Source organism: Chelonia mydas, chromosome 1, assembly GCF_015237465.2.
Source record: "Chelonia mydas isolate rCheMyd1 chromosome 1, rCheMyd1.pri.v2, whole genome shotgun sequence".
Classification (NCBI taxonomy): Eukaryota; Metazoa; Chordata; order Testudines; family Cheloniidae; genus Chelonia; species Chelonia mydas.
In genome coordinates this window covers 140,934,163-140,961,727 of record NC_057849.1, presented here as the reverse complement: position 1 = coordinate 140,961,727, position 27,565 = coordinate 140,934,163, and the positions used below count along the sequence as shown (strand labels likewise).

The window sequence follows — 27,565 nt, the reverse complement described above, 5'->3', positions numbered from 1 at the left end:
GATGCCTGCATGACCCTGAGGGCAGAATGTCTCCATACCAGTGTTTATCTTTTTTTTTTTTTTACAGTTTCAGGAGTGTAAAATGGTAGAGATGAGTGAATAATCTATAACTAATAATCTAATTAATGATTTTTAGCATATTTTTTCAGCTCACTAAACATCCATGAGCTGATTTTGATTTCTTTTTCATTTATTTGGGGAACTTTTTTGAATTTGTTAGTCTATGGATTGATGAAATACATTCCAAAGTTATCATATATCAGAGAAGTATTGTTTTTGTTTCCTGACTGGATGATTGTGCAAGCACATCTAATGTGAATACTTGCACATGTGCATTTAAGGTTTGGTGTCTTTGAACACTAGTGCATGTTGCTTTGAAATTTGGTTTTCAAAAATATTTTTGACAGCAAAACTCTTCTGCTCAAACATTAACAAAGTGTGACTCAAATGAGTTCATTGAAACATTCAAATGAATAATGTGAGGCATTATTTTGTATCATTGCCTCAGCTCTGCCAAAAAAAAAAAAATTAGAAAAGCAGCATCTTGTTCTTGTTCACACTTTGGTTTTATACTTAAATTATTTCAGTTCAAATGTAGGTAGTGGGAAGATCTGTTCCATAATGGAGGAAACACTTAAGAGCTCTCCCGTGCTTTTCCAACTGACCCAGACAGAGTAGAGGGAAAGCAGATGCGAATGCATAGGGGAGCTGCTCTTTGTCGGGGACCTTGTCTCAAATTGGGGAGGGAGCTATGAGGTGAAACCTGGCCCTATTAAAGTTAATGGCAAAATTTCCATTGAGTTCAGTGAGGCCAGCATTTCACCCACTGTTCTTTGAGTGTGGGAGCAAGCTTTCAACCATCTTCATCAGTTTCTCCGAATAATGTGCTGTCTCTTGGTGGGTGTAGAAAACTGTCAACCATCAATCCCCACATAAAATTTGCGCTGCACCAAAGTCTGGTGTCACCTGTCTTACTGTGTGCATCTTGTTGTCATATTTCTTGTTGTGGAAACATTTATTTGGAGTTAAGATTTTTTTTTAAAGTAATTCACTAAACAGATCTTATAAATAACTTGCAAACCAATAGGCCCCGAAGAGTGTGGTAACCAGAAAGAAGCCCTTGGTGGCTAATGGGTGTGTACCATAGGTGGACAGGCACAATTAAAAGGAAATATTTTCTACAAATCAGAAATAAACTAAATATGCTACCTCCTGATAATCAGTAACATTGATAGAGCACGTCTCTTCCAGGAGAACCAGACCCTAAGGCGATTTACAGACTGTAAATAAAAATAAATACATGCAGAGATATTTCCACTCACTATTGAAAATGCACTGACCTGTGGCACATTTGTTGCCAGCATACACCACAACTCCGTAATGGGAAGTGAGGCATCCCTTACCCATTTGAAAGTCTAGATGAGTATATAACTATTTGAGTTAGAATTTGGCCAGGACTCCAGTAATAAGGAACTCCTCCTGCTTATGTATAGGCACCTTAAAATCTTTAACGATCATGGTAGTGAGAACCTCTATTTTACATCTTATTCAAAAAATGACACCTTCAGCAGAAGAGCATCCACTAGCACCACACTGGAGTGTTAGATCAGCGCTGATACAGAGGGGAGAGTGTCCAGCTGCTGAGTCATCAATAACCCTTCCTGAAGCAGTAATAAGATTTAGCATTTGTATAGTTCTTTACACCTTCAGAATGCTGCACAAACATTAACTAATCCACACAACAGCCCCGGGATATAGGCCATTTTTCCCAGCTTCTTAAAAACCAGGATTAGAATATAAAATTTCCTGAGTCCACATCCTATGCAACATTCCTGAAGAGCACACTGCCTCTTACAATCCCACAGCTGGGTTTTCCTCAGAGATTTCCTGTTTGAATACGGATCAGGCCCAACCTCACATGCTGTGAAATCTGCTGAACCCATAGCCCAGGCCACTATGACTGCACTTGTTTGCTATTAATTTGTGCTGGTTTCAATATAGCTGTCCAACAGTGATTTAGAGATGTGTAGGCAAATTTCTGGAACTTTGCAGAGCATTCCTCCTATTTAGCGTGCACTTCTGGTCTCTGTTCCAAAGACAGAAAGAGGCACATCTTTATTTGGGTTGAAAATGGAATGTAACTGAACAAACAACTTTAAAATAAGGATATTGATCAGAAACTTCTTACCGGCCAGATGCGCTAATTGTGCAAAGTTAACATAGAAATATTTTGTTGATTTTTCTTATGTCAGTTTGCAGTGATGATCTAACCCACAAGTTCAAAGGCTTCACTGTAATGAATGAAACCGAGCGGTATGAGGCACTCAGACACTGTCGCTACGTAGATGAAGTCATCAGAGATGCTCCATGGACGCTCACACCGGAGTTCCTAGAAAAACATAAGGTACCATTCTTCTCCAGACTCCTTCCCTTCCTTCTGTAAATTAACTGCTGGAAATACATAACAAGGATATGAGATTCTATTAGCTGGAATAAATTAAGTAATTCAATTCCTGACAGCCAATTATTACAAATCACCTGCCAGTTCTAAATCAGAAAACTTTCTGTTCTCTAGCTCTTTTTGATGTAAGTGGAAGTGGGCACGTATTCTGTTTTTGGAGACTGACTCAAAGTACCAGTGCGTCAATAATGCAAACTTAACTCATTGACCTGTGATAACAGGACACTCTTCTCAGGTCTCCTGCCTTTTGGAGCTAAGAATACATCAGAGATTTATATCATGAGACTTTCCATGGGTTAGAAAGTGACTAAGGATTGAAAATACCCACAATTTGCCAGGTACTCCCATATTCGGAGGCATCCAGTTGTCATTTCATACAGTCTAACTCCTGAGGCTATACTATAAGTGAAGTGCATGTTATCTTCTTGATGCCATGGCAAGTGAGATCCACCAAATAAATACTAAGAACAGAGTTAGCATTTTTTAGGATTTGGATTAAAGCAATAGGACAAGAGATCATGGTGGTATCCCACATCTGGATTAATCAAGTGGATAATGATTGGATAATTTTTGTTAGCCTAACTGTAACAAATAAGAATACTCTTTTGTGTTAATGTTCAGGGGCAGATGTAAGGGTCATATATGACCATGTCTACGCTACAAAATTAAGTCAATCTAATTTATGTCAGCATACAGTAATTACATTGCTTGTGTGTATCGACACTTTGCTCCTTCTGTTAGCAGTGCGCATCCTCACCAGGAGCGCTGGCACCAATTGAACTGTCAGTGTGGGGCATTGTGGGACGGCTTCTGAAAGCTAGCAACTGTCAATGTGAGCAATGCAATGTTTACACTGACACAGCATCAGCCTAACTACATCAACACTGACACGGAGGTGGAGCTATTAAGTCAGTATAGCAGGCGAGTTAGGTTGGCAAGAGCAAAATTTTAGCGTAGACACTCGCAGAGTTGGGTCGATGTAAACTTTTCAGTGACCTAACTCTGTAAAGTAGACCAGGGCTCAGTCTCTCTTTAGGAAAAACCTGGGGCCCAGTTGTTCGGTGTGCGTGGGCTGATTTGCATAGGGGGATCCTCAGGTGGCACAGAGCTGCTAAAGAATCAATTGCAGCACGGTCATCATTTGCTGTGGGGTAAGAGGGACAAGTGCTCTCCCCGACCTTGGTTTGACCTCCTCAAACTTTTCATAGCTCTTTGAGCTCCACTTTTGTTGTCCGTCCCCCCAGATTTTGCAGGATATAATACAATCACATATAATCTTCTAAACACTGACAGAATTTGGCCCCCTGCCTCTGAATTTTTCTGAAATGATGCCCCTGAACTGCTCCCACCGAATCAAAAGCAAATCTCCCAATGATTTGCCATTATCAGTCAAAAGTATGTACGTGTGCCACTGTCCTCTAATGGATAGAACTTCAGACCTGGTCAAGTGCATGTGAGTTTTTGTGCACCCTACTGACTGCCCTACAGTGTATATAAACCCAAATGCAGCTACAGCTCACTGGGCTTTACTTTAGCTCAAATGAAATAGTCCTTTGTAATGAATCTACAGTCTGATAGACCGTTTCTAGATAAACAAAACACATACATACAAATATGGAAAGCTGGGAATAGAAACCCTGCTCCTTCAGTTTTAAAAGTCAACTCTCTGCCCCTTGAGTTAAAGGAGATCTCCTGTAGGTGACAGTAGCAGCAGTAGGTCCCTTATCCTTTGTGCATAGAGAATGACATCACACACAAAGCAAGGGTATGTTATACCTGTGCTCTTGGAGCCAAAAGTCCTGAGTGCTACCATAATTCCACGTGGCTCGCTCTGTTGCAGCCCCAGCCCCTAGTGCAATGTTTTAAATAGTACCTTTCAGATGAGACTTTCAAAGGCAGGCAAACACAGTTCAGAAAAGAAACTGCCCTTCCAAAACCAATGCAGATTACCTGATGGCTGCATCTGATTGTTTCTTCTTCTGTATCTTTTGCAGATTGATTTTGTAGCCCATGACGACATTCCATACTCCTCCGCTGGCTCGGACGATGTGTACAAGCACATAAAGGAAGCAGGTGAGGGCAATTTTCTGTTTTAACTCTCTCCATTTCAGCCTTTATTTAAAGCCCATCTATGTATTTTACAGCCGTGTAACCACACCTGCTGGAGGAGGGAAAACAGAGATAAATGCACATTCCTTTCTGGCCTGTCAACAAGTAAGTGCTGCTAACTTCAGCAGAAAGGTTCGCATCTTGAAACCACCGGTGATGCCATGGGCTGGATAAACAAAAATAGGTTACAACTGTAACCTTCCGGAAGCCATTTGGTTTGGCGGTAAACATTCCTGCTTCGGTTACTGTTGTGATTTGTGATGGTTCGTAAGTAGTGCTGAAATGCTGGAAAAGGAGTTTACTTCCCATGTACCTATAGTACCATGGCCAACATTAAGTCACCTGTTTTCCCTAGGCTAAGGTGCAGCTCTATTCTGACCCACAAGTGTGACTCCTATTATGGGGAAAATGTACAGTTAGCAATTAAAAATCATCAGGACTAGATACGCATTTACACCAAGGATCCTGTTACATGACTCTGGCACTACAAGAGGGCCTTAAAGGAGTTTAATGTGGCCTTAGGATAAGTGAGAAAGAAGCTCATTCATGTCTGTCTTTGAGTGTGAGCCCCTTTCACATTCCTTCTCCAACCATAGTGCAGCTCAAACATATAAAACAGAAAGGAACCTTAATTTTAAATGAAGCAAATAGTAACTGTTCTTGCCACAGAGAGAGCAGGCTTGATTCTCCACTGCCTCGCACCATTTACATTTGCGGGTATAAAACACATTGCTGGTGTAAATGAGTGGATTAATCTGATCTGATGACACTGTTTAGCCACTTTGCACAGGCGTAAGGCAATAAAGAATCAAGCCCTGCCTCTTCCTCAGTGACCATGGTAACAACTGAGACCAGCTGAGCATAGCTTTCATTCCTGGGGTGTGAGGATAGGTGTCTAGGTGTTCTCAGTGCAGAGTCCCACGGTGTGGAATTTGCTCTCTCCCTTGGTCCATCAGGGACTCAGTTTGGTGGCCTTAATGAATTCTGTCAGGGCATGTTGTAATTGATCAGGGTTTGGTAGCTGTCTCCCACCGGGATAAACTAAATCAGAGCGCCTGCCAGTTGTCCTGGCCATATCCAGTCCTGGACTACACTGTTCTCTTTGGGGCATGCTGGCCATCTCCAGGGCCACTGGTGGTTGTGCCATTGCAGTCCCCACCCCTCCAAAGGCCGACTTTTCACCACCAGGGCCTTGCAGCCATAATCCAATATTAAATCAAGGCCACTGCAGAATACAGTATTTGCTAATCTTGTTTTCCTTTTCTTTTTTCTTGTTAACTGTTTAGTTTATGACAGATAGCTAATGAGTGAGTATGGATTTGTATGTGTATGCTGTTAAAGGTATACAATACATTACACAATGATATTATAGGCAGAACCGGTAGCACCACCTACTATGAAGGTTGCCGGACACTTCCCATTATAAGACCATGGTTTTGGTTGCTTTATAACTTTGTCAAACCGTAATCATTTGGGCTGAAGCTTTCCATGCTAAGGTATCCACCTCAGGCTGAATTTTTTGAAACATTTCAGCCAAAACAGTTTGGCCTTCTCCAAGAAAAAGGCGAGGGAAATACACGTTGTTTTACCCATGTTAATAAATTCTGGTGACCGTTTCTTTGAGAGGCTCTTGTGCCTCTATACTTTGGAGCAGGGACTTGAAATTTGACAAGCTGGGCAGCCTAGAAGCCTGGATTGCTGAGCAACTGGGAGCTGGGGCGCCCAGGCTCTCAGCTCCCTGTCAGTCCACCACACGGGCTGCTGGGGAGCCAGCAGGAGAGGTGGCAGGAAACCAGAAAGGTTCCAAAATCTGCCTGGCAGGAAGGCTTCTGTTGGAAACCTGGCTGGTTTCTGGCAGAATTTCATAGGAATTGAACTATCTCCACTGAACAAGAGATCTGAATTAAGATTGAACAGACGACCTTAATTCTGGCATTTCCTAACTTTTGAGTGCTTGACTTTCTAACCTCAATACTGTTCCTTTCGCATAATTTTGGTGAGCGTAGCATATATACAGACACAATGGGTCAGGTTTTCAGAAGACCTCAGATCCCATTCAGGCATCTAAATGTCTAGCTGGATTTTCAAAAGTGCTGAACACTGAAGCTACTAAGAGCAAGTTGAGCTCTTTTGAAAATCTGACCAACGTGCAGCATGGGCAAAGTTCCCATTGCTGTAGGAATGCCAACTTTTATACAAACCCCGAGTTCATTTTATTTCCCAGCAGTTTTCCCTCTCCTTTTCTTTAGCAAAAAGATATTTAAATATATTTCAAAAACTGTTTATTTCTATAGTACTCAGCACCATAGTATCTAATAAGTACCCAGGTAAACTAGATCTGCATTGGGAGGTCCATATTGGACTGCCTCTACCCTAGGTATGTTCATCCATAGAATCTGCCATGGAATATAGGCAGAAAAGGCCCCAATTTCTATTACAAAAATCAGTAAGGAGAAAAAAACAAATGCATAAAGAAGGCTTGAAAATTGTATCATAAAGCAACAAAAATAAAAGACACAAACCCATTTTCCCCCCTTCTCATGCCACCTTGAAGTCAGACAATTGACAGAATATTCCACCTGCCATTCTAAATGAATGTTATCATGATAGGATGTTGCTCTTTTTCTCCATCCTACATCTATTTTAAAAAAATCAATCCTTTAAATGCCTTGCTGGCTTCTGTTACTGTTGTGATGCTCGCTGACTCACTAGATCTGCTGAGTCTGCTTTCTTGCACCTATATCTCCTCCATGTCAGACAAATGATTTGCCGTGTGATCTGTGGCTGCAGAGGCAGTGGATCCAGTCCAACTCTGAAGTGAATGGGACTCTTTGTATTTGTCTTTAATGGGAGATGGATTGGGCCCTGTCATAAATATAAAGGGAAGGGTAACCACCTTTCTGTATACAGTGCTATAAAATCCCTCCTGGCCAGAGGCAAAATCCTTTCACCTGTAAAGGGTTAAGAAGCTAAGGTAACCCTGCTGGCACCTGACCCAAAATGGCCAATGAGGGGACAAGATTCTTTCATATCTGGAGGGGTAAGAACAAAGGGTTTGCGCTGTCTGTGTGATGCTTTTGCCGGGAACAGATCAGGAATGCAGACTTACAACTCCTATAAAGTTAGTAAGTAATCTAGCTAGAAAATGTGTTAGATTTTCTTTTGTTTAATGGCTTGTAAAATAAGCTGTGCTGGAGGGATTGTATATTCCTGTTTTTGAGTCTTTTTGTAACTTAAGGTTTTGCCTAGAGGGATTCTCCATGTTTTGAATCTGATGACCCTGTAAGGTATTTACCATCCTGATTTTACAGAGGTGATTCTTTTACCTTTTCTTTAATTAAAATTCTTCTTTTAAGAACCTGATTGATTTTTCATTGTTCTTAAGATCCAAGGGTTTGGGTCTATGTTCACCTGTACAAATTGGTGAGGATTCTTATCAAGCCTTCCCCAGGAAAGGGGGTGTAGGGCTTGGGGGGATATTTTGGGGGAAGATGTCTCCAAGTGGTCTCTTTCCCTGTTCTTTGTTTAAAACGCTTGGTGGTGGCAGCATACTGTTCAAGGACAAGGAAAAGTTTGTACCTTGGGGAAGTTTTTAACCGAAGCTGGTAAGAATAAGCTTAGGGGGTCTTTCATGCAGGTCCCCACATCTGTACCCTAGAGTTCAGAGTGGGGAAGGAAACTTGACAGGCCCTGTGACAAAAATTTAAACCATTGTGATGTCAAAAGCCTCTTTATCGTGAGCAGCTATCATAACACAATGAACACTGCAGAAGAGGGAAGCAATTAAACCTTCCTCCCACAGCTCTCTGGAGCAGACTGCTTCAGGCATGTGAGACTTTTCCCTCTTCCCAGCCTACATCAATGTGTGCACTCTAGAATTTCCTAGGGCCTCAGAATCTACTATCCAGTAATTTGCAAGTGTTAAGTGAAACGCTCACTGTGTTTGGTAACTATTACCTTGTAGTGAGCTAAAAGCATGAGCCTGTACGATTGAGCTAAAGTGCCAGGCTGTCAAACTGGGTGCTGTAACAGACTCACAACCTCTGAGGATTGGGAACAGAGGAGAACACACAATATGCAGTGACCAATAGGTTAATTATGTGTTGATTCCTTGAGGAATTCACATTGTCAAAAATGAACAGATTAAGAGCATATTAGTCAAACATTACAGTATCAGTACAGTACTAATCAGTCTTTGGCAAGCGCTGACAGTGAGGGCTAATCTAGCAATTCTCAGACTGCTGCATGGAGCCAACACTTACTTCTCCATTACTGTAAAACAAAGGTGTGACACAGTTCTGACAAGTAATTGTAACTTTATTTCTTCACTTAAGTCACATAACCTAGGTCAGGTTTCAAAGGCCAGTCCCCATCACAAAGGGTTACTGGTACAATTGCATACTGCACTCTTCCCCTATGACCTCAGTTAGCTTTCTCAGGTACATTTGGTTAAAAAGGGAGCAGAAAAAGCCTTTACAGTTTTTTTAATGGCCATTATTTGTAACTGGAATCAGTGCTGTGTCCATAGGTTTCCCAGGAACGCCACCTCTCCTGCTCCTATGGCCAGCCCAGCTTGCAGATTTCATTTTACATTAAAATCTCACGTTGGCTCTGGCTGAGGGGTTTCACTAGATAATTGAAGTAAGCAGATGTGTGTTTGGGATCTCTGAAGGGATGGAGGGAGATGGAATCTGTTCCCCAAGACTGTGGAGCATCATGGCTGAGTGAAGAGAGCACTGGACTGGGGTCTATTCCAAGAGCTACTAGCGGCCTGGTGTGTGGCAAGTCATTTCATTGCGCTGTGCCTCAGTTCCCACATGTGATGCCTACCTCCTTTGTAAAATGCTTTGAGATCTCCCTAGGTGATATCCTTGGCCACCATATGAAAACATTATTACTGCAGTCAGTCCTCCTGGCCTGGGGGATTTGGTCAATGAACCTGCATAGTTGTGAACCTAGTCACTTCTCACTTTCCTTAGCCCCACAACCCCTTTCACATTGCCATGTAGAGAGCTGTTGGGGAACAGTGCTGTGTATGGGGATTGTATAGCCCTTTACATAGGTTCTTCATGGTCTGCACCCCTGCCCCTCCCATGTTTTCTGCAGCAAATTGGGTCTTCAACACCATGGAAAGGAGGCTAGATTTGGCGCTGAAGAACAATAGCATTAGAACAGGTGAAGGGAATAGAAGAAAAGGAGACAACCAGATTTAATAGATGAGGAGAACCTTAATAGAAACTGACTGTATAGCTTTAAAGCAACTATGCAGTGGGCTCAGAAAATCCTTAATTTTTTTTAATTGATGATTGATAGAAATGCAATAGATCAGAAAGTTGTATTGAACCATGCTTAATTTTATTTCTCAGTTTTGCAAGGTTATCTGTCCTACATATGCCCCAGACAGTCGGTAATGTGACTTGTTTAGCTAGTAACAATGAAGACCATTCAGTAAATGACTAACCAGCATCAATTTCCCATTTTAAGAAAAGTATGGGCTGATTCTCCTTTCCCGTCCACGCTTATCCTCACTGTGGATCTCTGTTGGATGTTTTGCACTTGATTCTTGCACCAAACTACCTTGGACAGCAGTAGAAGGTTCACACACAAAATGAATATGGGACAGGTAACAGAGATTAACAGTAGGTAAAAGCTGGTCAGAAGGGTGATTCTTGATCTCCTATTGTAAAGATAGCTTTGTTTAAGACTATAAAAAAATTTCAACTTTGTAGCAACCTGCATGGAACTTGGAAGGAGGAACACAGGTTACAGGAGGGAGGGTTTGGAGGAGGTGCCAAGAAGTCAGTCTGTGTGCACATGGCTAGAATGCTAGCTGCAGATGCAGCATGTCTGCAAATAGTTCCCTTAATAAAGAGTCATTTTCATTCTAGAAACATAAGCATTGCTTTCCTACCAATATTACATGCAAGGGTCTGTTTGTGAAACCTGACTAAAAATGTGGTTTAAGCTAAATCAGTTGGAAGCCAGTATTTTTTCAGGCATGCTCTTAGCTCTAACCTGTGCTTAGATATGTTTTACTGCTTCCTATAATAGCTTCCTTAACAACTGCTGCAATTCTGAAAAGCATGCTAGGGAGAATATTGTGACAATGATTAAAACTGTTTAGCAGAATATTAATTAGAATATAGAGGGGGGAAATGATGTGTTCATCATTAAATCATGAGAGGTTGTTGCCTCTTGATTCCCTCCCTGAACGCTGTGAAATTGGGCTAACAATGCTTACTTATCTCTGTGACAAAGTGGGAATGTTCTTAACGTTTTCTCTGAATACCGCGTGGGTGCCTCAGTTTCCCCTATGCAGTTCTTAAGCATCTAGGTGGTGGGATAAGGGTGTGTGATTGTTGCAGAGCCCTAGAGGGCCAGTGTGATGGTGTATGCACAGAGAATGGCCGACACCCTGTCTTCTGGCAACTGATGGCCTGGGCCCCTCCTCTGCAATAGTGCCAACTGAAGGTGTTGGAGAACAAAGAGATCAGGTGGCCTCCGGGCCCGGGAAAGAGATAAAGGTGAGAGGAGGGATGGGAGAGTTTCAGTTTGGAGCTGGCTGGGGAAATGGAGGGGGGCCAGATGGGGCTCTGGCCTCCCTGCCCCTCAAGACGGACTAACTGAGGGGTCCTGGTTCCTGTACCTACAAGCTCTGTTTTGGACTGTGTTCCTGTCATCTAATAAACCTTCTGTTTTACTGGCTGGCTGAGAGTCACGTCTGACTGCGGAATTAGGGTGCAGGAGCCCCGCCTGTGTGGACTCGCTGTGGGAAGTGCACGGTCTGGAAGGGGATGCTGAATGCTCTGAGGTCAGATTCAGGAAGGTCGAAGCTGTGTAAGCTTCTTGCCCTGGAGACAGTCTGCTCACAGAGAGGAGGCTCCCCCAGAGTCCTGACTGACTTCGTATGGAGTAGTTCCAGAGCATTGCCCAGTGACTCCGTGACAACCTCACAGGGGCATTGTGAGGATTAATTACTTAATATTTGTACAATCCTTTAAGACGTTAAGTAGTAAGTACTATTATTTCACAAGACTATTTCCAATCCAGCCTCACAACTCCATATCACCTGCACTTTCCTATATAAACTGTTAAAACAAATGGTTGGATCTGGAGCTTTATTTGGCTTGTTTGGACACGGTTACTCTATTGGCCCTCAAAGTGGGTGCCCTTTGCATTTCTATCTGGCCTACATAAGTCTGGGCCAGACAATGCCCTGAGGTTCTCCTCCCTTTATTATTTAATATTTTACATATCCTTCCATCTCTATGACACTCTGAGTTGAAGGTGGGAGAACAGTGTTTTCTCAGTATAAGGCCTCTCTGGGCTGTGAATCATTCACCAACAGTGCCTTTAAACTGCTCTCCCTTCCAAGTGGAAGTTGAAACCTGAGCTCCGCTGGCCCAAGACTCATGTAATGGGTGGCCTAACCTCCGTCTCCATTACCTACTTAGGTCATTACTAGGGCTGTCGATTAATCGCAGTTAACTCACACTGAACTATCAAAGCCATTACTCTTTTTCCAGGTTGACCAGTAGAATTATTTTATTCAAACTAGTTTGCCCATCCCTAGATGAGAGTTTGGAATGCTTAACACAGTCATCTCTACTTCATAAGCCAGACACTGGCTCTAGGAGTTGAGCTTTCATCTTTGCATGGTGTGCATTATTTCTCTCAGTGCTGTACAGAAGATGTATTCACATTTACTGCTAATATTGCTTCTGCCTCTGGCTTTATTTAACAGTACGCATGGGCTAGTCTTAACAGCAAACAGTTAAAAACTAGTCAAATATTTAGAGGAAATAAGCTAGTAATAATAATAAGTAGCCCTCTTCACCACCCCGGTTGCACTTCCTCTTCCTGTGAAAGAGTACAAGCAAACAACACTTCCTTTGTACTACCCCTTCAGTGTAATGGAGAATCTCTGCTATATGAGAGAATCAAAGAGCTCAAGGGAATGAGAATAGCAATAGAGAATAACAATTTGCCCATCTTCAGTCTAAAGATCTTATAATGCCACAGACAGCCAACTAAACCTCACAATAACACTGGATGCTGGCAAATATTATCCAAGTTTTACAGGCTGAAAAAATGAAGCACAAGGCAACTAAATGACTTCTCCAAGGTCATACAGGAAATCAGTGGCAGACCCAGCATTAGAACACATGAGTGAAATCCTGGGCCCATTGAAATTAATGGCAAAACTCCCATTAGCTTCAGAATTTCACTGCATATCTCTCAGCTCCCAGTTACCCACCTTATCCACAGGAGCATTCATGCTAAAACATGCATCCCTGCCTAAATGCTGTGATGTCTCGTCATGTCATTCATCTCTCTTTGCTTTCCACTTTCACCAGGAATGTTTGTACCAACACAGAGAACTGAAGGTATCTCAACATCAGACATCATTACTAGAATTGTACGAGACTATGATGTCTATGCCCGACGCAACCTCCAAAGAGGATATACCGCCAAAGAGCTGAATGTTAGTTTTATAAATGTAAGTAAGCACATCTTCTCTTCTCCCTCTTCTGATAGGGTTTCCATTAGAAGCCCAACCTTGGAGTAGGGGTTAAGATACACTAATTTTCCTCTTGTGCCTTTGACATGGGAGATGGAACAGAGCAGGAGTTGGTTAAAACTAACTGGGAAAAATGAACATTGGTGGGCTTGAGATTTATTTTTAAGGAGTCCTGGCAAGTATCAGTTTCAAATATACCACTTGGCATAGGTCTTGGAAACTGTAGCTCTTTAAGTAAAGCCAATACTCCCAATTTCCCGTTGTGTTTCTGAACTACTGCATACTTCTCATGGAGCTGCTGATAATTTAATAACACTGCCGCTAAAAAAAGCTTCCAATCATGTAAGGAAGACAGTCACAGTCTCTCCAAAAAGCAGCCTGCAGTTTGACTTTGTTTCCTTATTGTTGCTGTGATGTGGCCAAATGCCAGAGATCAGAAGGAAAAGGCGTGGAAAGCACAAGTGTCTGCAATCAATTTTCTTCCTCTGCAAAGCAATTACATTGAAGAAAAGAAAAAAAAGATGTTAAAGTAAGCTTAAAGGGTCCAGTGTAAGCCCAGGGGGTGAAAAAGGAAATCTATGGTGAGCCACTGTTTTGACAGGTTTTGCAGAAGTCAGAGAGCAGTGTGTCAAGTCATATAACATGTGACACAAAACATAAGCAGAACGGAATGAATTAGAGAGCTAATATGAAAGCTCAGAGGTTGCTGAGGATTGCTCTGGAGGATGCAGTATTTCAAATTAAGCAGCGTCTAACGACAGAACTCTCTGTACTGTCCAGGAAAAGGGTAAAGATGCGAAGGAAACATAAGTTTTCCTTCCACCATTTTCTCTTTCAAGTCTTAGCAGCATAGTCCCGGGAAAGCGACAATGCTGAAAAGCTCCTCTGCACTGTGCCATATTACAAAAGGACATTGTGAATGACTACAGCTAGTTAATGAGAAAAAAATTTTAAAGGAAGGACAGTGCATCACAAAATGTACTTCTTCTGTTTATTTGCCATGTGCAGGATAGTTGTATTTATTTCATTAGCCCTCACTTTAGCACTTTGCTAAAGAGAAATGCTTAAGCAGATGTCTAGCCAATTTTGAAAAAAATGAGTAAAAAGTATTGTCAAGTCTTACACCTTACCAATTTTTGTAGGATTGCAATTATATTTTCCTACTTTTTCTTTAATAATCTATCCCCCCCTTTTGCTGTGTCAAAGAGCCATATGAGCAACAGGGGAAACTGTAAATAAAATGCTATCAGGTCACAAAGTAGGCAATGGGGGGGAAAGATTTTTCTCCCTCCAAATGTTCATTTACAGTAATCTGAAACGTTACTTGTTCCAACAGCAAACAAACTTATTTCAGGCAGACATGTAATTTTGAAGAGTGCCCCCTTAAATATTTTCTAAGCAATGAGGACAGACTGTGTGTGTGGGATTAGACCCTGGGACTTGCAATGGGAGTTAGGCACCTATCTTGATTAGGCACTTTGGTAAGTCCCACTCAGTGGTTAATTTGTATCAGGGCTTGCCAGGGCTGAGCCCCGGCATCTCTCGGCTTGGTGGTTCATAGCCCCAGCACCTCTGGGCTTGCCGCGTCAGTAAAAAGTAAAAAAAACTGCTTGAGCCCTGGCACCTCTTTCATTACAAATTAAGCACTGGTCCCACCAAAGGCCTGTCTGTCTCTTTAGGCACCTAAGTACCTTTGTAAATCTGGCCCTTTCTCAAGCCAAGGAATGACAGGCTGAGTGGCACAATTCTCCCGTACTTGAGACAGAATAAATCAGATAGTCTATAGATTTTTTTGTAATATGCACCTCTCAGCTGGAGTTGGAAACACAGACATAGGCATTTTCTTGGTCTTTGTTTCATATTTCATTTCATTTCGGAGCACTGGCTCTTATATTTCCCACCTGGAAATGGCACATCATGAAGGGGCTTACTAATTTAATTCAGGCGGTGACTCAAGATTTATCGGTCATTCCAATTTAGGAGGATCCTTGGGATCCTTAGATTTTCCCTCTGAACCTTCATTCTCAGTCCAGGTCTACTGTACTGCTAGTTTCTATGTTCATGTTTGAGGTGGGAGTGGGGGCATCTTATGTATCCTTCTTTTAGACCTAGAGGCTTCCCCATATTTTCCCTGCTGTAACTACCCACGCAGGAGGATCAATACTGCAGCCACCATTCAGACAGAGGAACACTGGGTGTGAATTTGCTTTGGAGCTCATCAAATCTGTTTCTTAACTGGTCAGAGGGTATTACCGTTGCATAGCACCTGTGGCATTTCTTCACCCCACTTCTAGAGACTCAGGCTATGGCTACACTAGCGCTTTTGTCAGTCAGGGGTGTGAAAAAACACACCCCCTTACCAACATAAGTTACAGCGACAGGAGCGCCGGTGTGGTCAGCACTGTGTCGGTGGGCGACGCTCTCCTGCCAATATAGCTACTGCTGCTCATTGGGGGTGGTTTAATTATGCCTACGGGAGAGCTCTCTCAGGCTTGCAAAGAGCAGCTACATGGGTGACCTTAGAGCTGTGTCACTGCAAGGTCTGTAGCATAGACCTAGCCTAATGCGTTCTGAAGTCCCTGCTGGCCTAGGGTTACACTAGTTTAACAGGAGACGCTCTGCTCTTCTCCAAGGGCTTCTAGTGTTTCAAAACAAATAAAAGGGACCAGTAGACAATCAAAATGCTGGCATTCCTAAATTAAGGCTTGGTTGCTTATGTAACTGTGGGGTTTGGGGTGGTGGGGTTATCCTGATTTAGCCACTTTGGCTAGCCCTACCAAGCTGAAAAACAAATGCTCCTGTGTCCTTTTGAATTTCTGTGTCAGCAACAGCTTGGAGGTGCTAATATTTTGAGTTTAAGATAAAATGCAATAGCTAGTTCCATTAAATGTTTAGCATAAAAATGACTTAGTAAAAGTATGGGCCTATGTTAGAACTTGTAAACTTTGAAGCACACGTCAACTCTGAAAGTAGCTCTAAAATGGCATTGTAGAGCTCCTTTTTCATTGTCCCATGGTGCTAATTTTTAAAAGTTCAAGTGCACAAGTGTGTGGGTGGGTGTGTGGGGTGTGTGCACATGCGTCTAATTTGTGTACTTACCCTAACTGCCTGCTCAAATTGGATATTTAAGCATGCAGATAACTAACGAGCTGCACCAGAAGCACAAAACTAATTTGCATCTGCAATGTGGGAATTGTGCATGTAAATCAGGTGTGTGAATGCTCACATATTTTGGTGTTTGCATTTGCATGGCCACATTTGAAAAATCAAGACCTCAATGACTCCATATCATATCTATTAATTAACAGGTTTACAAAAAGTTTTCTGAATGCCAACCCTGAAAACTCAAACTGGAAGCTGGAAGTCAAGCTGCGTATTTTCTGGCTTGTTCTTCCTCACAACTGATAAAGATTCTGCAACTGGACTTCAACAATTCTACTGATGATGCTTGAGCTGGAATAAAATCCATCTCACACTCACCTAACTGCAATGCTAACAAGACCAGCAAGGAAAATATGACTAGCTATACATAAGAAGTAGATTCTCTTGAGTCATAAGATGCCAAATTTACACTCCCACTTCTTCAACCAAAGCTGCACTTTTATAGGTTAAGCTGCCACAGTGGAGCTAAAGAACATTTGTCTTAGAGGAAAATTAATTAGTTAATTACTGTGTAATCCAGATTTACTCAAATTCCAGTTAACTGAAGTTCCCAGGCCGCCAAAAGTTGGTTGTGAACTGACTGAAGCTCTGCTCCTACAGAGCTCATAAGATCTCCAGAGACAGAGCTTCAGAGCCTTTAAGCTCTGCATGACTGGCTGTGCTTCTGAGGAGTTTAGAAGCTTTTCAAGACTAAAGCTTTGAATCTGAGGCACTTAGCAGCGCTGAGAGCTCATTCTTTTTCTCTTCCGATGAGCTGAGCGGATCTCTGAACATTGATTCTTTCCCTCCACTCCTCAACTGTTTGGTCAGCTAGCCTTCTGGCCTAGACACACCTCTCAGGTATAACCAGGGGACCGCTGATTATCCAAAGCCACAATCATGAAGATTCTCTTCTGTTTTGAAGAGATCTCTTCACAGGAGACACCTTGGACTGGGATAGCATCAGGGCTGCAAGCCAGTATTGGGATGCACTGGCAAGAGAGTGTGGGGAAATTTGCCATGTTGCCTGCTACAGGCCTGGGTATTAGTTCTTTACTTGCATGAATACTAAATTGACATTATTTTTAAAGAACACCCTATTTTAATATATCTAGAACTCTGTTTTTCTACTGGGGAACATAACACATGATAAGCACTAAATGATAAATATTTTCAGAACATCCATACATTTACATATTAAAATATTACATGATAGTAGTCAGAAAAAGCCCTGTGTATTTAAGCACAAATAACAAGCTTTCTTCTTTCCCCAAACCCACTTGATAATTTTTTTGTCTGTCCACACATACTTTTCAAACAGGAAAAGAAATATCGCTTTCAGAACCAAGTAGACAAAATGAAAGAAAAGGTGAAAAATGTAGAGGAAAAATCAAAAGAATTTGTTAATAAGGTGGAAGAGAAGAGCCATGACCTCATTCAGAAATGGGAAGAGAAGTCCAGAGAGTTCATTGGCAACTTTTTAGAGCTGTTTGGACCCGACGGAGCTTGGGTAGGTACTTCATTCCAGGAATTCTGTCTGCCTTTGATTTATTCTTAACACAGACCCACAGCAAGTGCTTTTGCTGCAGTCTTTGTTTTGAGAGCCGATCGAGCAGGTCAGTGCCAATTCCACTCATTTCATCCCACAACAGGTACTACAACCACAGTGCAAACATCTCCCACTTCCAGTGTCCTTTTCAGGCCAATTTCTGGGTTTGTATTTTTAAAAGGCACTACCCACATTATGTAGTGCCCAAGTACGTTACAGTGTAAGACTGCATTAGGTAGTACTGTGTATTAACAGATACATTGTACATTTATACACAGAGGCCTATTTCCCCCTCCCTCCCGCATCATCAATAAACAAGAGTTATGCACCTATATCAGGGAAAGCTTATACTCCAGAAAATGGCAATAAAGAGACAGGGAAACATTAAAAATCTGAATTTGGCAATATTTTAAAATAGCATAATGAATATAAAAATGGTCATGTTGTAGTCAGGTGTAAATTTATACTGAGAAATTATTTCAGTTCCTAATAATCAGACTCATAGGGATGCCTGCAGAGAGATACACATCTTAGGCCAGGCTTCAAGATGCACTTTTGTAAGTCACTTCTTTTTGTGAACAATTGACCCAGCCACTTTCATCCAGAGATCTCATGGAGCTTCCCAAAGGTGGTCATAGGATTATTTACAGTTCTCGTTTTACAGCTGGGGAGACTGAAGCACAGAGGGGTTAACTGAGTCACACAAAATTGCACCTCTGGGCCTACCCTTTCCCTCATTCCCCACGTTGGTACTCTAATTTAGAGTGTCTTGTCTAAAACTGGACTGTAAGCTGTTCAGAACAGGGAGTGTGTCTTATTTGTTAGGTAGAGTGCCTAAAGCCAGGTCTCCACTACAAACTTTTGCCAACATAGCTCTGTTGGTCAGGGGTGTGAAGAGATGTGAGCTGACCGGTACAGCTGTGCCAGCAAAAGCCCCTAGTGCAGAAGCAGTTATACCAGCAAGCATGTGCTTTTGCCAATATAGTTTATTTCATGTGGCTGGAATAAGCATTACTGGCAAAACTGCTTTGCTAAGATAAGTGGCATCTGCACTATACTAGGCCATGCTCTGAGTCATTGGCTGAGCTAGGAATAGAGGCCAGGGTCTTGACTCAGTTCCCTGCTCTAAGCACTAGAAAAAATACCATTGAGAAATATTTTATCTTCAACATTAGATATTTTTATAGACTGAAATTCCTTAGTGAAAAGCAGTCGGCTAAAACTCCTGCTAAAGAATATTTGTTGGCCTCTGATTTAGGATGGCAGATGCAGAGTAGGAAACCAGATGTAATTTTATGCAGACACATTTGCAGAGCAAAGTCCCATAAAAGCGTCTGGTAAAGAGTGAAATCAGAGCTGGCACTGTTCTAAGGAAAGCTTTAGTGACAGTGAACTGAGGTGTTTTCAGAAATCATCTTCAGCCTGGCAACTGGAAATTGGTTGTTTTTTTTAATAATGATAACTTGTTATTAGTGTCAAAACTGTTATTAACATTAATTTGCCACATCATTGTTAGTTAGATGTTGCTTTGAATGTTGACATTAAAAGTCCAGGAATAGTTAGAGGCATGTTATATTCCTAGATCAGTAATTTGCATGCCATTAATATGCTATTATTATAATTACTATTTGTGAAATAATACACTTTGTGCTGGCATCCCTTTTCTAAAAGATAAACTAAGGGCTGGGCAACCCACTTAAAATCATATATAATTTCTGGAAAAGGTTAAAATGCTGTTTTTCAAAATTGCAAAGGATGGATAGAATTCATTTGAGAATTTGTTCACCAAGATAGTTTTATACACAGTTTATTTCCTTCAGATAGTCCCACAGGTGCTGTGATACAATAATAGTGAATGTGATATAAAACTCTAGGAAAAGAGCCAGACCGAAAGCAGTCTTGCATTCTCACACTTGTATAGTGCAGTACAACGTAAAGCAGATAATGAGCAAGTTCCCTGCGCAAACCTGCTCGTGGTGTAAGTATAACATCCTCTGGTGCTCTGGGCTGAACTATTTGAAGAAAGATGTTCAGAAAAGTCCATGTTTTTAAAAAATAAAAATGGTTACAAAAGTCCCTCAGAAATAGAGCAACATTATAGGAAACTAGTTTAAAGAGCAACCTGCTCAGTTCCCCAACCGGGACATCTCAGCTTTTGGAGAGCAATCCTGATCATTGTTGGAAATATGTTTGACTGGCCAGAGCCTGAAGTCAGTCATATGTGGGCTTCAGGGTCCAGATTGAAAGTATATTGTGCACTAAATGTGGGATCCTGGATTTTGATTAGACTGACCATAAACTGTGGCAATATGACCCCACTGAAATGTCCATAGTGTATTGTAGAATCAGAAGCTCAAATAGCAGCAGTTGCAGACCTTCAGAGGGAGTTTTCCAATGCTTAGGTTCTTTACCTGGTCATTTTTATTTTGTAAAGAAAATGAGACTTCCATACACAGTAAATGCAACTTTTGCACAGCCCCATAGAACTTCCTAAACCCAACAAAGACTCTTGCACCAATACTTTACAGAGCCAGACCACATCACTTTCCTCTCTTAACCCTCCACACTAAAACCCCTCATTGGGACTGCTGCTGCAACTGATTGGGATGCTGCTACAGGCTTGGGATCTTTGCCAGCATTGATTACATTCTGACAGCACTGGACTAGTCACACTATTAACCCTTTCCTGCCCGAACCGGTCCTCTACTTAGCAGGCTGGAAGCTACTGCAAAGAGCAAGAACTTTTTGCTAGCCTAGGAGATTTACAAAGCATTGAATAGTTCAAACCTAGAGAGCAGGACAGGAGTAGAGACACATGGCCATGGACGTGGGAGGGATACCAACCTGAATATTGTGCTGAAGTTGAATTTACTGAGGTTGTATCCTCTTCTGCCATTTGGTTTTGCAGCTGAAGGCAGAGTGTGACATTAAGTTGATAATAGCTAGTTAATTTTTAGAGTTCTATGCAAATAGAAGATAAAATATAAGGTTGGTGTGGGGGCTCTGGAGTTACTTGATATTTGTTATTCTAGTTTGGTACTTCACTCCCTGGGCCAGTAGCAGCCAGGAGCGTGGTGGAGGAAACTAGCTTAGTCCCCAGAAGTCAGAAGGGCCTTCCATTCATTTCAGCAATGCCTCTCGCTGCTGTTGTAGTAGATCTGATGAGCTCCAAAGGGAGCCATCCAACCTTCTTGGCCAGAAGGAAGGTCACCACAGCACAAGATCTTGATGACTTGGGGGAAAAAATCAAATTGAGAAAAATCATGGAATTCTTGGGTCCTCTAAGAGGAAAAGAGAAGCAGAAAATACTCAGCAAGCTGTATGTTCAGAACATTGCACGGCACACTAGCTACTTATGGTTTTTGAAATCATACTAATTGTTATAGTATGTGAGCACCTCATACACATTCATAGATTTATCCTTCTCATAGCCCTATGACTGGTCTAATAGAAAAGTATTGCTATCCCTGATAGAGAATAGAGCCATAGCCTGACTGAGCAATTTACATAACCACACAAGATGTCTGGGCACAGCTGAAATAGATGATCTCCTGTATTCCAGTACTTCAGCCATGAGGCCATGCATGGCACTAGAAACATATGATGTGCCATATTAGAGCAGGTCATTCATTCATCTAACCCTTATTCTGCCTCCAGCACTGGCAAGTACCACATATTTCAAAGGAAAGTTAAAATAAAAACCAAATCATAACACACCTTGCCAGTTATTCCTCTTTGGAGCAATGGAAAATGAAATCCAACCCAACGTTTTTGTTACGATTTCTGGCCTGTATTTGTATGGGTTATGTGTGTTGTGGTTAGATGTGTAGATCCAGCTGGTATTCGACAGGCACAGAATTGGAACTCTAGCACTGAGCAGGAGGGGGACACATCTCCATCTTCCGTGCAGCAGTGGAAGCTAGCCATGAGAGGGTGGGGCAGGATTCATCTGGAGATTATTGTCCAGCTCTGACCAGGAGAAGTTCTGGCAGCAAAAAGGGCTCAGAGTTTGGACAGAGAGAAAACCAGCTTCATGAGACAACAGGTGACCCAAAAGCTTAACACTGCCAGATGAAGTTGCGGCTAGTTGGCAGAGAGCAAGTCACACAGTTTTGTTGGACAAGAGCTGACTGACAAGGCCTTGCCTTGCTGTGCAGAACTGTTAGCTAGAAAGCGCTCTTCTTATTTTGCGTGGAAATACTCTGGAGGAGGAAGCCTTGGGGCAAAAACTTAAGGTGTGCTTTTAAATCATGTTAGTTAAACTGGTGTCAAAGGCTGTGGCAGACACACTTATTTTGGCTTAAACTAGGCTTATTTAGGTTCGTTAGCCAAAAATAAGAGTTTGCAGCAGTTTAACAGGTTCGTGGTGCAACTTTTGCATGTAGATAAGGCCTTATTCTTTTCATTAGAACTCGGGCTGCAAGCGGCCACTTGCTCTGTGCAGACTAAAAATATAGGGCATGTGCGAGCAAACACATTTTAACTAACCATCTTTCTAAACAATGGTGTAAACAGGGTTTAACACCTTTCAAACCATGTTAGTGGGTTGTGGTCCAATCCTCGAAGGAAGCCCAGAAGGGGCCAAGGTTGTTAACATTGTTGTCAAAAGTGTCAACCCTGCCTATGCTGCTGTTTAGAAACATGTTAGTTACAATGTGTTAGCTCACACACGGTCACACCTGAGCTACACTTTGCCCTGAACAAGAGCACAGTCCAGTTGCAAGCTGTTGAAAGAATTACCAATACAATTCAGTGACTCAGGCAGCAGTAAGAGCTCCACAAGAAGTAGCCCAGACAGCACCTTCCCCACTCCACCTTGAAGGTTAAGCTCCATGTCTCCTTTGTCACAAACTTAACAGTACATTGCTGCTCTCAAAAGTGACTACACCAAAATGTGGCATCTTGTTTTGCTCAAAAGATCTATTCCATGGGTGAAGTCAATGGAGAACTTCCTACTGACTTGAATAAGGTCAGGATTTCACCCCATGCTTGTATCCAGAGTCATCTCCGCTGGCCACAACAACAAAGTGAAGGCCGGTTTGTGCACACATCACATAAGCACAGTCCCATTGACTTCAGACGTGAATAACCAGGGCCGTCTCTAGGGAGGTGCGGGGCCTGGGGTGGAAGTGACTAATCCGTCACTTCCGGGACCGACCGCACCGGCTAATTGCACTGGCCCACATGGCCCCCCAAAGCGCGGGGCCCGGAGTGGTTGCCCCGATTCGCCCTACCTAAGGGACAACTCTGTGAATAACCACCAGGTTGCCCAATCTGACTTTACATTTCTCTGACTGACTCCTGTTGGTACAGTGGAGCCAGCCAGATAAGCGAGAGTGAAACGGAGTCTGTTGTGGCTCACCCAGGAACCTAACAACTAACTAAATTCTGCCCTCAGCGTCCCTGCAGAGATCTGCAGGATGTGTAGTGTAGCTGGAAAGCTCCCAGCAGCACTTTTGCATCCACACGAGTTTGCTGGGTACCCAAACCATTTGGCTTGTAAAGTGTGAGCATTTGCCTGGAATGCGTGAGAGGCAACACCACAGGGGACTCCAGGGTGCCATTTTGACTGGCCATATTTCAGAGCAGAAATGCATGTTAAGCCTCTCCCTTTCCTCAAGGTCAAAGAACCTCTCCCCTTATGCAGGTAACTATCCCCAACTGGCCTCCCAGCACCCAACCCCCCGGTTGTTGTGCCTGACTCATACAGTCTCTTTTTCAAACTGCTTTTCAGAAACAGATGTTTCAGGAGCGAAGTGGCCGAATGCTCCAGGCCTTGTCGCCGAGGCAGAGCCCAACCAGCAGTCCGACGCGCGGCCGCTCTCCATCCCGCTCTCCGTCGCCGCCCTCCCCCTGGGTGTTCAATAAAGCCTCACCCCCTTCCTCTCCGAAAGCGGCCTCAGCCTCCATCAGCAGCATGAGCGAAGGAGATGAGGATGAGAAGTAAAGAAAAATAAACAATAAAAAAAAATAAAGATACCACCACTCATATAATCTGCAGGTGGCTGGGAGGAGAGGAGCTACATACAGCTGTTTCTGACAGAGGCGAGTGCACTGTAGGAAAAGGCATTGCAAGGAGAGTAGTGCATTGCAAGGGACGAGATCTCAGGAACAGCTCATCTCTGCCCCATGGGGGCTCAGACACACCCAGACAACCAACACACACATGACCTTGGAGTAAGTACCTGTCACTAGTCACCACTTGCTGCAGCTGCCAGGGCCAGACAAGAACCTCGGGGAATTTGCACTCAGGGGAACATTCAGCCCCTGAGCTAGGCTGAGTCAGCATGGGCACAGCAGCAGAACTGCGTGAAGAGATAATTGAGCCACTTCTGGACTCTGCATGTACCTCGGGTGACCCGACAATATTAGGTGCTTGCTCTTCGATAGGCATCTATACCTCCACCTTCAGAAAAAAAATGTGTCCTGATTTTTCACACTTGCTCTCTGGTCAGCCTACTAAACTTGAGTCCTGCCAGCGTGATGAGGTCTCTCTTCACAGCAGCAAAAAGCTTCTTTGTTACAGGAAATGTGGGTTTTTTTCTTTCAAAATAAAAAAAGCCACCAAAAAACTAAACCAGGCCAGTGCAACGGGGATCTGGCCAGTCGGCACTGGAGATGCATTGAACAGATTGAGTTTAATGAATGTTTGCTGACCAGGCCTTTGTCAGGGCATGTGCAAAGGTGAATATAGTGTGAATCCAATTTGCTTTAGCAAATCTCACTCCTTGTTCCTAGTGCCTCAGAAGCCACCTGTTGTGTTCTGGTTTTCTTTGTGACATTTCTTTGAAGGTTGGACAGTGAATGTTCTAGCTGGGATTTCTTGTCTGGGGGAAAAATATTTTAAAGAATTGGGCTGTTTTAGTGATCACCTTGAGAATACACAGGAACCAAAGCCCCTCAGCCACACTTGTCCTGGGACTACCACACCTTTGGAGATGTCAGTTATCAACCGACTGTCTATGCAACAGCGTTTCTGCCCATCCCATGTATCAATCAGATCAATCTTAAAACTTTTGGCATATCTCTAAACAAGACAAAAGCATATACGCACTGTACGTTCTTTTACAGCTATGTATACAGTACATGCATGCACACACATGGATATGCATTCCCAGTCTGGGATCCAGTTAGCTTCCTGCTGGCAACTGCCTTTAATACATCCAAACATGGGGAGCCCAACTGGAAAATAATGAAACTTTATACATAGAATTGGATGCTGGTGTTTTCTCTCCTTCCCTCAAAGCATCCTCATATCCCTAACGGAGCCACAAAGACATCAACTTTAAGAAATTTTCTCCTCCTTTTTACACGATCATGTTGAAATCACCAGCCTCTCAGCTCAGCATGAGATGAGACTTCCCTCATACTCAATCTACGCCAGATCAGCAACCACTGGGAGGGTGGCTGTTGGATTGTGTGACATACCGCTCTGTGGCTGGCTGAACTACCTCCCATAAGACTCCCGCGTTCCTCCCAGCCTGGAAAATTAGATTAGAAACTGATCAGACAGCACTACAGAGAAATGATCTGCTCCATCCACCTCTACAGCAGGGGTCCCCAAACTGTGCAGCATGCCCCCCTAGGGGGCCAAGGAGGAACATTTCGGGGAGGCAGCCCTCACAGGGGCAGTGAGGGAGCACCACCCAGCTCCACTCCCACCCCGCCCCTAGCTATGGTCCCAGCCTCGGCTCCCTTACTCCTGTCCACGTCCCCCACTCCTGGCCCCAAGGGGGGGGCCACAAGGTAAAAAGTTTGGGGACCACTGCTCTAGAGGCTGCTGCACTGGACCTACCTATGTTCTTATGCTGGCATGTCAAGTGTTTCTCCATCCAGTCCACTAAGTATCCAGCAAGGCATACTAAACCTGCAATAAATTCCAATTTGCAGCCTGCCTGGCTGCCAGAACAAGGAATGGCATGGACAACAGTAGCCAAAAGCCAACTGCTTCACTTGCTTCCTTCATGCTGCGAGCACATCACAGTGTGAAAGTTACTGTAGATTTTAGTATTCTTCATTTTGTTGGTTTCCTGTACAGACAGGACAACACAGCTCCAGTGGGAAGGAGAGAGAGACGGGGGATTAAAAAGGGTGAGATCAACCAGCAAAAGAAGAGGACTTTGCTCCATCTCATGAAGAACAGACTAACAGTAACATTTCAGAGAGGCACCAAGAATAGGAGTTTCTGAAAAACAGGTGTTGGTGTGTAAATGTACAGTGTGTGTTCACGTATATCAAGGTCCTGGCAGCAGTTTACCCTCTGGCTGCATTCCCTTTCCCTGCAGAGTTAGAAATTATTGGTAATGAGCCCCACCCTCAGCAGTTTCCAGGTGGGCCACTGAAGGACTCTAGCACCAGGCCCCCAAGCCAGCCCCATGTTTTCCCTCTAATAGCCAAGTATTCCGTTATCCACCCAGCAAGGCCTAGCTGATTGTTCATATGCAACCTCAGCCCAGCCCTTATCTGACTCTCTCTCCAGGAGAGACATCCTTGCTGAGTAACTGGTTTTCTGGAGACACCACCAGTCCCTTTACAGAGTTGCAACAACAGGCAGCTATCATGGTACCAGGGGCACTCACTGCTTCTTCCACTAGTGAGAATGACAAGAGGGCCACAGTGTCTGGCTGCCACCTGCCCTGTGAGAGAGGATAGTGTAATTAAAACCTTCCTGTTCACCTTAGGCAACCAGCTACTGTAATTTCATCCCTAGGGTGTGCTTGTTTGTTCTTCTGATTTCTCTACTCCTCCGTTTTTCCCATCACAAACCACCCCTTCACAGTGAGAACAGCCTGCTCTGTACGGTGCTGTTTATACCAAGAAGCCCTGTCCAAATGAGATTGAGGCTGTCAGGGTTGGTGGTTTTTTTGTTGTTCAAACAATGCCCTCTGTTCAGCAAAGTTTTGGAGGAAAATTAAACTGCTTGGCTAGTAATGGGAAACAGGACAGACACTCACCAGAATGACCTCATTTTAAGCTTAGCTATTGCTCCCAGAGTCACGTGTGGTTTACCGAGTGACAAAGCCATATACCTGTACCAGACGTGTGGTCTGCGTTTGGGATAAGACTAAGCCTGAATGCCTGTTCTCTTAGTATGGATACCACCCTCCATGTGTATCTCCACCACGCACAGAGAAGACAGCCAACCTCCTTACCATCTCTGGACATACAGATGGTGATTTGCACTTTTTGGTCATCACTGGGTTTCATTTTTTATTTTTAACAAGTGTTGCTTTATTGTGTTCCTATTTATAAGCCCAAGCTCCATGGGGAAAATAAATTAAATACAACAGAGAGTGCAGGTTGCCTTCTTTATTTTACTGCGGCTCTGCCAGAACGTTCTTTGGTAACATCAAGCCCATGTTCTAACTCCAGTGGCTCCATTATGGACATCCCGTCTCTACAGCCACAATACTAAGTGAGCTGAAAAACAGCACAGCCAGCCATTCTGACTTGTCCAAACCCCTGCTGCTAAACTCATCCACCTCCCAATCGTCTCTCCTATTAGCTGCTTGCCAACCTTCCTCCTACTCTTAGCCTTGCAGTGTATGCCTTGTGTTTCCTTTATGCCAAGCACCTGCCTTCACCACCTTCAGACCCATTTCTTCCAGGAGTTTGTCCTGTGTGGCTGTCTTCAGTATTGCTTCCTCCCTCACCTGCACCGCTGTCCCATGTTTTGTCTTGTCCCAGATAGACTGTAAGTTCTTCAAGCAGGGAGCACCCATCTCTTATATACTAGTTATATAATTAATTAAAGATTAGAAAACAGGATTTTACTCTCTTTCTG

General features: G+C 43.1%; 1 protein-coding gene and 1 long non-coding RNA gene across 4 annotated transcripts in view; one reads left to right on the top strand and one right to left on the bottom strand.

Annotated features, from left to right (window-relative positions):
* Positions 1 to 27,074, top strand: part of PCYT1B (phosphate cytidylyltransferase 1B, choline) — a 44,673-nt gene extending 17,599 nt beyond the window's left edge. For all 3 annotated transcript variants that reach the window (XM_027832698.3, XM_043537996.1, XM_043537995.1), the window contains 5 exons: positions 2,253 to 2,404; positions 4,456 to 4,534; positions 12,928 to 13,070; positions 17,554 to 17,742; positions 23,516 to 27,074. In XM_027832698.3, coding sequence (XP_027688499.1) covers positions 2,253 to 2,404; positions 4,456 to 4,534; positions 12,928 to 13,070; positions 17,554 to 17,742; positions 23,516 to 23,728 — 776 coding nt within the window. In that variant the 3' untranslated portion in view covers positions 23,729 to 27,074. The remainder of the gene's footprint in view (positions 1 to 2,252; positions 2,405 to 4,455; positions 4,535 to 12,927; positions 13,071 to 17,553; positions 17,743 to 23,515) is intronic.
* LOC122464042 lies at positions 1,986 to 4,615 on the bottom strand. The gene is made up of 3 exons (XR_006287884.1): positions 4,412 to 4,615; positions 2,189 to 2,451; positions 1,986 to 2,113 (listed from the first exon to the last, which is right to left on the bottom strand). It is a non-coding gene; the product is annotated as an uncharacterized LOC122464042 (long non-coding RNA).
* Positions 27,075 to 27,565: the final 491 nt, after the last annotated feature.